Source organism: Plectrocnemia conspersa, unplaced genomic scaffold, assembly GCF_051122295.1.
Source record: "Plectrocnemia conspersa isolate PC_06_02 unplaced genomic scaffold, ASM5112229v1 ptg000005l, whole genome shotgun sequence".
NCBI classification, from domain to species: domain Eukaryota; kingdom Metazoa; phylum Arthropoda; class Insecta; order Trichoptera; family Polycentropodidae; genus Plectrocnemia; species Plectrocnemia conspersa.
Window position 1 is genome coordinate 18,839,207 of NW_028277169.1, and position 16,083 is coordinate 18,855,289.

General features: G+C 33.7%; 1 protein-coding gene across 5 annotated transcripts in view; it reads right to left on the minus strand.

Moving 5' to 3' along the window:
• The window catches only part of LOC148235031 (uncharacterized), a 208,488-nt gene that overhangs the window by 3,605 nt on the left and 188,800 nt on the right, over window positions 1-16,083 (minus strand). For all 5 annotated transcript variants that reach the window (XM_088185397.1, XM_088185401.1, XM_088185396.1 and 2 more), the window contains one exon: window positions 67-185. In XM_088185397.1, the coding sequence (XP_088041523.1) occupies window positions 67-185 (119 nt within the window). The remainder of the gene's footprint in view (window positions 1-66; window positions 186-16,083) is intronic.

The window sequence follows — 16,083 nt, forward strand, 5'->3', positions numbered from 1 at the left end:
AAAAGGTAGAAGATTCAATTAACATGATATATTTATGACGCACACTCAATATTGTATCACACTCACAAGTCGTTAAGATCACGATATTGATGGTGGCGATCTGCCCCCCCTCCTCCTCCTGGCCCCCCTGGCGTACCCAACCGCTGGCCCATGCCCGCGTACCCTGGTGACTGTACCGAGAGCATCTGAAATAAACGAGAAGAACACATTGAAATATTTCAATAGCAATTCATAATATAAACTTGTTGTTTTTGTAGGTTATGTGAACTAGTATTAATGTCCCTGAAAAATTTTACTTTGTGGAAGTATGCATTGAGCAAATACACGCACAAAAAGAGATTAGAACTGAAGCATTAAGAATTTGAAAATTTAAGAAACATGTTAATCTCTATACATTGTCAGAATTACTACTCTATTACGAAGCTAGTCCTGACACGGATTAATTAACTACTATCGGCTTGAATCAAAGCCGTCAGCAATATCTTTTGATTTTTAGGATGGCAAAAAATTATTGATGGTGGATTATGATAACAGGATAATACTATTCTAACCTTGTGAACAAATTATAAGAAAGTGATCTGGAATGCTAACAAAAGATGTACTATTCCATCGAAACAACACATTTAAATTGATATCGCTTCATAGTCATAGATCACCGGATCTCGCTACCATCTATTTCGAAACCTCAAAAACACTTTATTTTGTATTTTGCAAATCAGGAATCGGGGCATTACTTACGGGGGAGTTTTCACTCTATGTAAATATTGTTTTATCGGCAGGCACACTTTTTTTCTATATTGAGTTCTGTACCAGAAATTTGACTTTACTGCATATATTATATTTAGAATATATATCAAGTGCTGGAATACTTGAATTAACATCTATTGAAACTGTGAATATATTATACCTTTTAAAAAATATTTAAATGTTTGATTTGATTCACCCTTCACCCCTGTACAACCAAGCCACTGTATTAGTTTCTTCAAATAAGTGGATATCAACTAAGTGTAAAAACCAATCTGGTTTTTGAAAAAATAAATAAAAAAAGACAGATGATATATATTTAAAAAATATATCACCTGGACGAACGGCCATCTTATTTTGTTGTCGAATAATTTGAAAAGTGAAAGCAAAATGGCGGCGTCGAAATGAGTACCTTTGGGAGAGCGGGGTCGGGGCGGGGGCGGGGGCATCGCGGCCCCGCCGCCGCCGCCGCACGGCAGAGGTTAAGCGACCGAGATTTGACAGCAGCCGGTCACGTGACGGTCGGTGTGGGTCGGTAGGCGCCTGCTGTACCGACCGAGCTTTCGCGAAAGCTCGCCAGGAATGCGGTTCTAATAATATTTCCAGCTTTGGCCAAATAAATGCGTTCGGACGCACGACGCGCGCGCCGGAGCGCGTACCGAAATAAAAGCGAAAGACGCACGCACAATCTCTCTTCGATTCTTTTTATTTTCATCATCGACGATCGACAATCAGAGTGAGGTACTATTGTATCTTAGTATCTATCTCTCGTATGTATCGCGTATTTTACAAAAAGTGACACGGACCAATTTCGGCAAAAACGATGATGTCTGTCACACCATTTTTCACACGGTAGAGCCGAAATTCGTGCCAAAAATATTTTTACAAAATATCAATAAATTGTCAGCGATATTGGACGCATAGTTTGTGTTTGACAGACAAGTATTGACGACGCATTTTGTCACGCAACAAAAAAATTGCATTAAACTTTGCGTTAAAAATGGAAAAAAATATAGCTGAGTAATTGCGGACGACTTCAAATTTCTTAATGGATACACTCTGAAAAACAAAGACAAAAAAACACGCCAAGTTTATTCGAATGTTCAAATTCCCCTTACTGGTTTTTTCGATAATAACGGCATAGTTCACTATGATTTTTTTAGTACTTGTTAATTAGCAGGGAGTAACGCGGTGCGACGCTCAAAAACCACCGGTTTTATACTCCAACTGCGTGACACTCTACATTGATATACATAGTATATGTGGCACTCTAGCGTGCGCGCATATTTGACAGTTTTATTATTTGACGCATTTCTGAATTTATTATATTCAAACCAAAACCTAAACAGTAATAATTAATTATTTTAGGTTAGGTTTTGGTTTGAACATAATGAATTCAGAAATGCGCGAATTCTATGGTCCCACTGCAGGCAGTGTCATGCAGTTGGGGGTATAAACCGGTGATTTTTGATCCGCTGCGCCGCGCTGCGCCATGCTAATTAACCAGTACCGATTTTTTACCATCAGGTCGTACGGGGGATAATAATTTTTTACACGTTGATGCAATCAATAAAGTGATTTTTTTAGCTAAAAACGACACCGTCGTGATGTCGCAGCTACAATATTCACCAGTTACGACCTCATACGACTTTTCTTGTTCCCACAGATAGAAGACATTAAAAAGACAACGTTTTATGACCATAGAGGAGACAAAATAGCCGAATGCGCTGAAGACTATTTCAATTAGTGCATTCCACAAATTAACGACTTCAATGTGTATGTTTTTTAATAATATTCTTTACATATAATACAACTATCATGAAAATTAGGGTATTTGTTAATTAGTACAGCGGAAATCTACCAGATGTTACTCTCCACTGCGTTTACCGAGCTGTTCAAACCCAAACCTAACTTAAACAAATTAACCATTATACCATTATATTCGTTTCGGTTAGGTTGGGTTTGAAAGTTTTACAACTGACAAATTTGGTAACTATAAGATAACATATTGATTTACATTCCATATATAAAATTCATAAACGCGCGAACGCTGATTAGCTAACAGCTGGTGGTTTTTGAATTTGTTGCGCCGTGCTAATTAACAAGTACCAAAATTAGTTTTGTTTTAAATGAATTTTGGGAGTAAAGCAAAATTTAAAGACTGATCACAATTTTTCAAATACTCTTAAAAGAGTGACAATCCCTGACATATATAATACAATATTCACATCATCCAATTTTCTTCGTTCTTCTAAAAAAATGTTTAAATTAGGTATTATCGGGATGCCCTAATTTTTCATATTTAAAATGCGTATTTTCAAGTGTTGCTACTGGGTAATATAATAAATAATAAGCTCATATGAATGGCCATCGTAAATATTATTTTTTTATGATCCAACTAGCGCCGCCACGCGGAAAAAATTGCAAACGTTTTGACAGCTGTTTTTTTTTATTTCAATCAAATGACCCAAACAACAAAATAATGCGCATACGTTTGAAATAAAATTGCTTTATAGAGAATTAATTAATACTTAATAATAATAATACTGAATACTGTGGGGCTTATTTCAAAAAGTTTAAAAGGCAAATATAGATATAATAAACATTTTAATCGTTTCGGGATAAAATAATCGGTACTGTTCATATAATGGGGGAAATTATTTATAAGTAAAAATCGCAAAATATAGATTTGAGGAATAACGTAATGGTTTCATAGTAATATTATAGATATTTAGAAATTGTATTGTTTATATGTATTTTTCGGCATTATATATTTTAGTGATTATTTGTGTCCATAAAAAGGGTAAAACATACAAAGAGAATGTAGAGATGAAGTCAACTGAAAGTAGTTAAAGTCTGGCTCGCTAGATGTAGTTGGAGCGGCGTTCGAAGGTGTTGGCCCGACTGTCGTTATCAATGGAGATTCGCAGACGGCGAGTAGGGCAGGGTAGGGGGCGTCTGGGGGGACTGTGCCTCCCGCCGACAGACGGCCGTGACAGGAAAACCAATATTTCACCCTATGCGACTGGATCTCACTAAGATTTTCGCCACCTTTTAGTGATATTTTTTAGTTAAAATATGTAAGGAAGTCAATCAACCATATCGTTCATTCGTCGGGGTCGTGGAATTACAATTTTCCTCAATAATTTGTTTAGAATAACTTGTTTTTGCCACAAAGATTAGCGCAAATTTAGGATATGAAATGTATGTTTAATGAATTTGTAGAATAATAATTAAAGATAATATATCTTATTTACCGAGAAAATATGATAATAATATGTGAGGTTACGTTATGAATGTCCCTTATAAAATCAGATATGGTCTATTAATTTAAAGTAATAGTTAAAATATAATTCATTGAGCAGGAGACATTACAGACAGATTGAGCTCTAACCACATTGTAATATTTATTTATATTAAATTATCATCCTCAATTCTTTTAATTGAATTATCTATTTCATATATCACGCCGTAAGCGCTCTAATTTATATGATTAGTTAAAATAGTTATTTTTAAAGTAACATTGCCTGTATATCCACGAGTAGGAGTAGGAGTAGGAGTGAGAGTGAAGGGTTAGGAGGATAGGGGCAGGTGGCATAGCAACGAAATCGTCCCCCGCGCGAGGGCCGTCACCTTTCCAATGTGGACATACGTATGCAGATGGGTGATAAACAACATTTTTAAAATTTCGTTATGGGTGAATATTTAATAACAAAATTTGAGGTGAAGATAAAAGCATGACCTAGCAGCGAATGGTGACCTAATTATTGCGCATACAAAAATTGCGCACACGAAAAATCCACACATCGAAAATTCTGAACATAAATGATTGTTTGATTGGCAAATCTATTTTACTTTCAATTCCAACAGCTTTATATTTTTCTCTATTTTTGAGTAAAAATTTGTGTAAAATTATTAAATGTAAGTGTATCATACCAAATTACATAACAATTGTAAAATATGTTAACATTATAATTTTAAATTAAAATGATATTGACATCTATGATATAAACAGACATTATTTTTTTATATATATATTGAGGTATTCTTAAATATAAATATATGCCTATATTGATATATAATAATAATGACCGAACCCAGCGAATTGATGCATTTTTTTGTTCTGTTAAAAGCGAACACTTTCGGGCTCATAAAATTCCACGTCCCTAAGGTCACCTAGGGGCCAAAAACGGGCGCGGAAACGCTTTTTTCGGAAACGTCTGGCTCTAAATTAAAAGCTATTTTCTAGACGGCGAACAACAAAGGGTTTTTGCGAACGAAAACCTGTCCAGGGATCTTTCGTGATGTATGTTCACGAAATCGAAGCACAAAGAAAATGCGAAAATTCTACCCTGAAGGCACAATGGATAATAAATAAACACAGGGTGGGCTTATGCTATAGTAATACATCAATACACACTTCCACAAATAGTTATAATTGAAATCTTGAGTTTTATTGACTAGCCACTTGGAATACATATATCTACAACAACATTAAGCTACGTGATCTGAGATTTAAATCGTGAATTATACAGGTTCAGAAACTACTTTTAAAGCAGTTTAGTTTGGGTTTGACATACTTTTTTTATAAAATAATTGGCGATTCTTACGTACGCGGAGCGCGACTGACCACAATCGCCTTGTATGTATATTTTCAAAATGTTCCACATATAATTAATAAAATAAAATTGATATAGTAGTTGTTGAAAATTTTAATAACATAATATTTTCAGGGATGTCATTTCAGCTTTTTCTAGGAGGGAGTAAAAGTTGGCGAGTCAGTGATTAAAATGCCCCCATCTGCCTCAAGATACGTTGTATGGGTTCTTGTTTAAGCTCACACACTTAACATGAAATACTGTAACTGAACGGACCACCACAATAGTCCTCGTTATGTACAGGAGAAAAAACGGAGCAAGAAAATAACAATTTTTATAAATTTCGGAGAAATATCTCCATGTAGAGTCGCTGCATGATTATGCTTCGTTAGAGAACTTGCCAAGCCTATGATACTCAAGGCCGGTCACCAAGGGACGAAGGACAGAAAGGAACAGACATCGAGGTACTTCGACAGATAGTAAGAGGAACGTGCCACAGAGAGAGGAACATCGCTAGACTACGAGACCCGAGAGGACAACCCACTGGACACCATTCCACCGACAACTTCTCCACCAGCGCTCGGAGAAAAACAATACTCGCCCACAATGTTTGTTGCAATATATATTATACAATACATTATTACCAGTTTACAACGTCTGTTTCTGGATGCGAAGTCACACCCCTTAGGGGTAAAAATATTAAATTGAGTATTTTACGAAAATACTTTAAATCTTCCGAAAACTTACATTTGTTTTATTTATATGTATTTTAATTCCGCATTGGCACTTATTTGGTCTCTATAGTTTCATACTTGTTATTAACATATTTTTTCTGTCAAAATCACTGTAACCTTACACATTGTATTAAAGTTGACTTTTGCTTAACAAAAGTCGAACAAAGCGAGTTCTTTTGTCATGAAAATTAGCGTCCATCGGTCTCTTTGTCTCTTGCCACGTCCGATCTCCCTTCAATGGAAACTTTCGCCCCAGCGATGTCAATCAAATGTGTTATTCCGAGGCCAAACCAGTTCTCCGGAAGAGATACGCTAGGGTGTGAAGCGCGACGCGTGCCAAATGGAGGAAGGGAAAGTAGTCGTCTGATTTCGACCCTTGGTCACAAGAGTCACCGGACACGTGTAACAATAAAAATATCTAAGTAAGAATCAGGCAGTACGGATTCTTTCATCGTTGCACAACGTTAGATCACGCAAAGTTTCGGGGGATGGGCGATGTTACCACACCAGACGTCTGGCTTTTGAATTACTTCACCACCTACTTACACAGCCTAATACGGCACGGCCTAGATACACAACTGAGCCTAAACGACTAGTAAACACGTAAGATTTTATGATTTACTTAGACAATAAAGAAGGCTTCATATCTTACTCAAGCTTTTATGAAATATGAAAGTTATATCAAATTGCAATGCGTACAATCTTCTATACCAGCGTTTCACAATGAAATTTAGTCACGGAATCCGTTTATATCTCGCTTGAAATGACAATAAATAAGTCACCAGTGTGACAGAAATGCCTTGAAAAATGAACGCTTCTTTCACGCTCAATTTTGGAGCACGCTAATGTTGTATTTAATCAAAATTAAAGGGGTTTGGAATACGTGATCACATTTTTAAAGATACATAAGTTTAAAGTATTTAAGGCAAAACATATATTACCTCTTATGTAAAAATTAACTTGTGCTTGATTGATTCCGTTCTACAAGTTCAGTTTAAAGCTAAGAATCGATCCATGTCTGTCATTTTCTACCCCAAGACCGGAGATAGATAGGAACGCGGTGGGAAAGCCGAGTGTTTGTATGAGTCACGATAGTGTCCTGACCCAGATTCCTCGCCACGACGCTTCTAGACCTCTAATGAGCATTACGTCAGCGGTCTAGACTAGATTACGCTCGTAATAAAAACCAGATAAATAGCATACGGTTGGCTAGACGCTAAAAAACGGCTGCCGTTTTCAGGAGAAAACATTCATGAGCTCTTACACAAGTTTTCATAGATGATCTTTAAATAAATCATTTTATCGACTGGATAGAGAAAGTATCAAGCTGTCCCATTAGTCTTTGCGTTTTTTTCTTACGGTTGCAAAGATGTATAACTTTTTATAATTTAAGGATAATTTCACCATTCTTTCGGTGTTTGTTAACAGTAATCGTATCAATAATGCTATTTAGTAACGTGATAATTCTTGTTTCAATATTCTCGACTCTAAATCAACAACGGCAGTGGAGATAAAATAATAACAGTTAAGCTATATTATGCTTAAAAACATCTGTAATGCAATGGGCAGGGATGACATTAAATTAAGAAAGTGTCAAATGTGGTTCTAAAGATTTGGCTCCGAGAATTTTGACATTAAATATATACGCAAGGGGTTGTTAGTGAGGATATTAGGACTGCCATCAAAGCAGGTCAAAAATTAGCGATACATAAGCTAGCACAAAAGCTTAACGTATCGCCTACACCAGTTCACATACATTTAAAAAGTTAGGAAAGGTGTTAATTTGCATAGTATGTGTATCTCATAAATCGTCCGAGGAAAACCTCACGCAGCGAATCTCAATATGCCAATAATTAATAATTCTAGAACAGAAAAAAATATTTTTGAGTCGAATTGTTACTGAAGATGAAAAGTGGATCATTTACTTTAACTCGCAATGTAAAAGGCATTGATTGGATGGCAATTAACTCTGAGAACAGGGTTACACCTCAATAAGATAATGTTATGCATTTGGTGGGATATAAAGGACATAATTAAAAAAATACATATGGAAAACCCTGATAGAGAAGTTCTAAAAAAATAAGTACCGGAACGCTACCCCTTTTTGGGTGATCAATGAGGTCTTAGTTTTTTTAGTTTACTCCGACACGATTATCCTGTTTATTTTGTTTGTTGCGTTGTAGTTATAATTTGATTGGACAGTATGATCTTTAAACTGTCTATAAAATCTACTAACAAGTTGTACTGATCGTTGATAAAAGTACCGGAACGACGTTCCGGTCCCACTACACCACTAATAATGTCTAGTACGTTATTCATTATTTCAGATATTATCTATATAAAAATGTTATTCAAGTTCCTAATACATAATGCATTATGTATTTTTGCGATATAATAAATGCGAACAAACTAAACGTATTCGATATCTGTATTATTAATATATCGTGAATATAAAAAATATGTAATAAAATACGAATAATGTTTTTTTACGGAATAAAGCATTACAAAAATTGATATGGTACATTTACATAAAATAAATTAATTTCTGTATGGACCCAAACGAGATTATGTTGGAAACATTTCAATTATACATAGGTAATATATTTTATACATATACGGACGGAACAGTGTAGTCCGTAACGTCTCAGATTAATAACCCTGAGGTTGCGGGTTCGGGCCTCGGTAGCGACATTCAAATTTTTTTGAAAAAAATGCGGTATTATTAAAAAAACCGGCCCCAGCTGCAGTGGCATCTATTAGTTGTAAATTATATTACACATAATAATTTATAATTATTAATATAGATGTCACCGATTCCCAGACTCTTACTTGTAGGTATTCATTATATCTGATTGACTTACTCAGTTGGTACAGATTTACCCATTTGTAACGCATTGGGCTTACGCCTGTCAGGTTATAATGGAAGATTTAATACAAAATAAATAAATATATATATGCATTTTTACTGTCGCTAGTAAAATTATAATTTCATAAACTAATGTATCAAACAAATAATTTATAATTTAACTGTGCACTATAAGTGAAGCTGTATTATTACACTATGGTCGGAACATTTTGGCAGTGCAATACGTCCACTTGCTGTTTAAACCCAAACCTAACTTTAATGAATACAATGGTATAATACAGTACCGGTGAAAAATCAATCACAAGGCAGAAATTCAGGAGCATGTGATGTTGAAACTTTGTTGTATTAATTGTATTAAAGCAGGGGCAACCTTTTTTATACCTACTGCCTACTTTTGTTTATTTCTTAAGGGAAAATTTCCTTACCACTCAACTCAATTCAGTGCAAGTGTGAAATACTTTTCGAGGGGGGATGGTTTGTAAAAAAATACTTACTTAAATAGTTAAAAATGCAAAGTTGTTATATAAGAATGTTCAGATTTATACAGGAAAAAAAATTGTAACACCGGACAAAAACACTAGTGGATTTAAAAAAATTTACTCGCGATAAAAAATTATAATTCAATATTAATTATTTACGTCACTGAAGTTATCGATAAACTTGAAATCTAAGAAGATTCGCCAAGTTTTAATTAAATAATTTAAACCCTCTTCAAAACCATCAGAACCTTAAGGAACGAAGACAATACCAAATTACAATTGTATTTTTAAGATTAGATAAAAAAAAACATTATATTGATTAAGAAAATTATTGCGCGATTCAATCGCACATAAATGTATAATATATTATATTACAATATAATAACAAAAGGACTATTTAAAGTAAGTATATATTTATAAACATTGTGTCTACTAATATTTAATATTAGTTGAATATCTAAGAACCTTATATTAGTGAACGTAAATTCCGTCTTTACAATATAAATAAAATTTAACTGGTTTCGTGCAAAGTTGGGTTACCCAAATATTTATTACAATAGAACAATTTTACATTATTCAATTTGAGATATGTATATTTTCAGTAATATAAAATGTGAATCCAGGATAATGCCATGTATGTATGTATGTAAGTTTTTCGGTTTAACTCTCGGATAACAAGGATAAAATAACGACGCTGCCAGACAAGGATCGTTATATCACAAGAATGCGAATTTTGAAAATATCCTCCAGACAAACTCCTTCACAAAAAATCTTCTCGGAAGGATGACTCGCCTCAAACAACAAGCCACGTTAAAGTGAAAAATGTAGCAGAAAGGTCCACTCCCACAAGTATACAAATCAAAGGAGAGCAAATTCTTTCGCATATGAATATGAAGAAATATCAAATAAAGAAAAGCGGCAACCCTTTCATCCAGTTTTAATTTCAAATCCGTTTATAAATCATTGTAATGTGGCATTAGGTCGCGACCCTCTACCCGGATTCGGAACCCTTTGTTTTACATACGACGTTGTATAAGCCATCTTTCATTTACATATTATACATGTATATACAATCTCAAACTGTTATTCATTCATAGAAGCTCAAGTGAACTGTTTTTAAAGCGATAAGTTAATGTAAACTAAAAGATAGAAGGTGGCAGACGGCGCCGAAACTCATAAACGCTATCACAACGATAACCTATACAAAGATTCATTTTTAACTTATGATACTTATAATAATAAAAATAAATTAGTTTAACAATTTCCTAACTTTCTTATTCAGTTGAAATAATAAAAAAGGTTACATAAAGGTTGTGCCGGTTCGATTTCAAGGGCTTTCGGGTGACTAGACATAACGTTCCGCTACATACCCTTGAAGATAGATTATTTTATATCAATTTTAAGTTCGAAAACTTATTTTTAAATAATATTGTTCTGACTGTTAAACGGATTAAAAAAAGTATTAATCACGTAGTTGATTAAGAGTCACTGTTTTTTGGCTGTGCAAATGAAGCGTTTATGAATGTATCTTATATATAATTGTTCTAAGCCTCATTCATAAATGCTTTCAAAAATGGCCACGAAGACTTCAAAGATAAAAATATGCAAAAAATAATATATATTAAATAAATATTCTTGATGATTAATAAAAATAAGATAGGTCGTAAATATTAAATAATAAAATGTATAATAATGAGATACTTTGACTTATATCATATGACTCAACGGAAGCGCTTGAAAATTCAAGACCAAAAAAGAACGTCAAGTTCGATCGAATGATAGTCCCTACTGTTTTTTTAGAAATGTTTTACTATTAGATGCAACGCTTTTATTTATATATTGGATTACTTTAAAGACAATATCAGCATTAGAAATTAAATTAAAACTGATTGTTTTTTTTTATTGTGTTTAACTGCTTACTAAATTTAATAAAAATATGCGTACAAAAAATATTTTTGTTTACCAAAAATAGTAAATTTTAAACCATTTTTATGTTATATTTACTTCTTGTCACATTACTATATTTTTTGCTCCAATCTCTATGTTAAAAAATATATTTAATAATAATAACTACACTACGTTTCTTTTAACAGAGTCACTTCGAGGTCTATTCATTTCGTCATTATTCATAAGTGAAAAAGAGATGACAAATTTGGGTGTACGCCCCCACGCTCTATATACGTTCGGTATATTTATCATTACGCCTTTCTATATTTTAAACAAATTTAGAGAAATTAGAAATGTTACTATATTTTTTATGTTGTAGTAGTGAAAGTAATAAGCTATCAAAATCAATAATTTATCAATAGTTATCATTTACAATATGAATACGTCCGTGCGCTGCGAGTGTCGGAATAACAATAAAGTAGTTGGAAGATATATGACAATTTTGCTCGGCGCGAGCGGATCAATGAAATACCGTTGTGAAATACGAGATAAGCATCAAAGTGACTCTGTTAAATTAAACAAAGTATAGTATATTATAAAGGTTTATTGTATTTAATGTTAATCATGGATTATTTCATGATACATATTTAAAACATATTATTTCAATAATATATAGTTATGAACTGCTGCTATAATGTTGCATTTTATTTTAAAAAAAAACAGTCATAGATGAAGTATAATAAAAATTAATGGGCTTATTAGGCAACGACCAAGCTTTTACATAGTTAATGTAAGTTTAAAACGTAAATTTTAATTTGGGTTATAATAGGGTTTTTAATCGAATATTCAATAATTGGAATTATTCGCCTGAATATTATCGTAAAATATTCGTTTATACAATTTCGAATGAAATTTGTAAAAATCTTAGAATGAAACATTTTGTATATGATACTTGAGCAACACAGATAGTCATATTTTCTCGAAAATTCCCGAGTGACTAGTACTCCCTTATTGATCAGTAATTCGCACAGCATCTAAAAATTTCGATTAGGAAAATAATTATTATTCAACCATAATTTTTATAGGCAATTAATTGATAATTACGAATATTCAAATACTTAACACATTTTTTATTCAATATTCGAAAAGTTGAAAACTATGAGAACCCTAGTTATAAATAAAGGAGTATCATACGGTGCAAAAATATTTGATGGTGTGTTTTTAAAGTTTATCAATAAACCCGGAAGATTTAGTTACTGATAGTTTTATTAACTTCGAAACGAAGTCGCCGAGTTTTACCGAAGACTTTTACAACATAAATTGGTGGCATCAGTGAGTTCATCCAATGTGTTTCTTAAAACATTTATAAACAGTTATTAACATCAAAATCGTTAAGACACTAATGGCGCATTTAAAAGTAGCCCTACTTTCGTTTAAGATCACAAAGTGGACCAATTTATATTCGAGTGGCGTATGTTTGTCTGTCTAATACAGACAGTACCCGACTTACGCATTAGTTCCGTTCCACAAACCCAATTATTACGCAATCCGGAATTTAACCCCACTCGTTATTCATGCATGTCGGTTGTGTGTAATGAACTTGTTTTAAATGGTATTAATTATTTTTGTACTGTGTGTAAATGGAAAATATACATTGCATATATTTTGGAGAGATGCAGAGAGCTAGAAATAGAAAAATGCGATGTTTACAAATAGAGTATATGTGTCGAGCAAGCCTTAAGTTTGCCCGTGACATACTTTTAAAAAGTGCTTTGGAAATAGGTTTTAGAAAGAAAGAAAAACGTATGCTACGTAAATATTGCGAATTCTCTCGGTGGGTCGGGCGAGGGTTGGTTTTGCAAGAACGGCGAGAAAGCGAGCTATTCCAAGTGGAAACCGTGAATAATGTAAGGGGGTGTAGATGTAGGGCACGCACCGACTAGGGCGCTATAGTGGGTGGAGATTCGGGGGTGGTGGTAGCGAGACGTGACGTCACTGACCCACCGTGCCGTTCCCGGAAAGTTCACCCTTGTGTCCTACGCAGGACTACGACGTAGTCGAGAATACGTCACTGAGAAGCCCTCAGTTTCAGCTTTCTATTACATTTTCGGTTAATTAGTTTCGAAATCGTACCGAAGTGCTCTCCCGCGTCTGGAGCACAAGCACCACAATGTCGAAGAAAAAAACTTTTGTATGTCAAGTGTATGACATTGAGGGGTTGTAACAATTAACTTAGTACATTTTTAAGAAGAAGAAAAAACGATTTCAATTGCTTGGAATTTAAAATATATAAAATAATATTCATAATACTATATAGCAACCGTTTTATTATTATATTATAAATACATATCAGTATAAAAGACTAGAGGTGTATGTATAATAGATATATATATATACAATAGTGTTTTAGAACTAGGAAACAATAGACATACACCACACATGCAATTTAAGTTCGATAGACAGATTTTTCATTGATTTATAAACCTAAGATGATGATGATAATGATGATGGCTCAGTACTAAACGTTGTTGGTTAAGCATTTTCATCAAATTAGGATAGATTTAAGGTATGAAGTGTGGGAGTTCTAGCAATAGCCAAGTAAAACTCGAGTGGTGTAAGAAAACACAATAGCCACGCAGACTTTTGACAGCAATAAATTATCATCAATTACCACATCACAAAAACTTTTTAAATCTTTTATTCGTATGATTCGACACATGCATAGAAACAATACTAAGGCCTTGCACACCGAATAGGATTGTTGTATGTATCTTTTGTATAAATCGGCAACTAGTAGATATGTTTTTACATTTTACTTTTATCTTAAGAAATGCGCGCTACTTCAGGAACACTTCAGTATTGCGCACTCTTTATGATGCTCTAGTCTGTAGCATACTAGAAACTAGCTCTACTATTTGGATTCCAGGAGTAATGAGTCAATGTAATGAATTGAACCTGAAAAAGTACAGCGTAAATTCCTTTGATATATATATATATATATATACTTAAAGGAATACAGGTATTATACGTTCTTGTTTTCCAGTGCTTTTATTCTAAGAGCGCTGGGATACGCTTCTTTGTCAACTCGCAAAAGTGTTTATATAATTAAACACTTTAAAGGTATCGTATTCGGTGCTGGAGCAGTTTCAAATGTGGGCTCCAGAAGGTGATTATAGCTCTCGGTAGCGTCCACTGTTCTTACCTATGAGGTCTAGAACTGGAGCACTAGCCGACTCTTCTCTGGCAGAGGCCGTTCGTCGGCTCAATAATGTGCATAGAGATATTGACATTTTCTCGTGCACATATGGGGTTTTGGTTCAATTCGTGTGGGACAATGCATACATGTTGAGGTGATTTGTGTCTGTTATTTTATCTTGTTTTTAGTTATATGTGTATATGTATGAATTTGTATGTATGTATGCATACGTACATATATAACGTGGGCGGTCTCGATCGTGATGAGAGTGAGTGAAAGATAAGAGCATGCGGTCAGCATGCCCTTATCTCTCATTCAGTTTCATACAAAGACCAGAATAAAAGACACGTGACACGGACTGACAAAATACAAAATACCGAGACATGATTTTCACAACACTGCCGCCCGATACTGACACCTGCATTTTTATGTTATTATATAACATTTTTGAAATAAATTAAAAATATATTAAACAACTCTTCCAGCGTCATAACTACAAATGTAATATTTATTAATAAAAATATGTAGTTTATGTACATGAATGTAAGGTATTTCTCAATTAGTGGGAAAAAATGGTTGTATTTTGCCACGACAACCACTTGTGAATGATATCCAATCACAAACTTTGTTGTTAAAATAGATTTAAAATATTATACGATTCTTTTTGGTATAAAAACATTGAAAATAGTATTGCAAAAATTTAAACTAACGGCACATGATTAATTTGCATTCGGAGAAATATGTAACACAATAGAGAAAGATGCGTAAATCGTTATTAAAAATAAAATAATGGAAATTCTTACAAAAAAATATAATATTTGTACATACACAGATAAAATATAGTGATACTAATAATGTAATATAATAAAATAAATAGTTGGTTAATCAATTTATACAAGATTAAAACCATGAATTAAATATGTTATTTTACACACGAATAGATAATAGCAAAAAGCTATACTTTTTTCTAATTATATTAAATTACTGTGTAATCAAAATATGATTAAAATATAAAAGAATGTTTTTATGGTACGATACGTAAATTTTTGACTTTTATCAATGTATGTATGTGAATCGCTTCATCCGATTCGGAATATAAATGCGAGTGTATTTTGTTATCGTCCTCTATATCGAAGTGTCGTTTTTTTATGATTTCACTTAAATCTACCCCCAGCGTAGTAGGACGCAGAAGGTCGCGCTTTTATCCAGAAATCTCAGACACTCCATATTAATTTCCCAAAGTGGATTTCGTCTCTACAATTGTTACACTTTTCAAAGGCGCGTCTGAGTTTTTAAAAATTCCCATTGTCGCCTACGAAAAAAATCGTCAGCCATTTTCAGCGATGCTGTGACTGAGAGTTTCCGAAAAAAATCTTTTGTTCGACCGCTCCGAACCATGAGCCGTCTCTATCGCACTTCCCTTATTAAAATTAGATCATTTCGGGAGTTATAAGCTAGAGCTATCTATCTCTGTATTTTTATACGAGTGTCGATGAGTTTCCACTGCGTAGACGTGGTATAGATTTTCCCGTTGAAAACCACCCGCCTGGTCAGGGGGCGATCTTCGTGTTAACCTTTG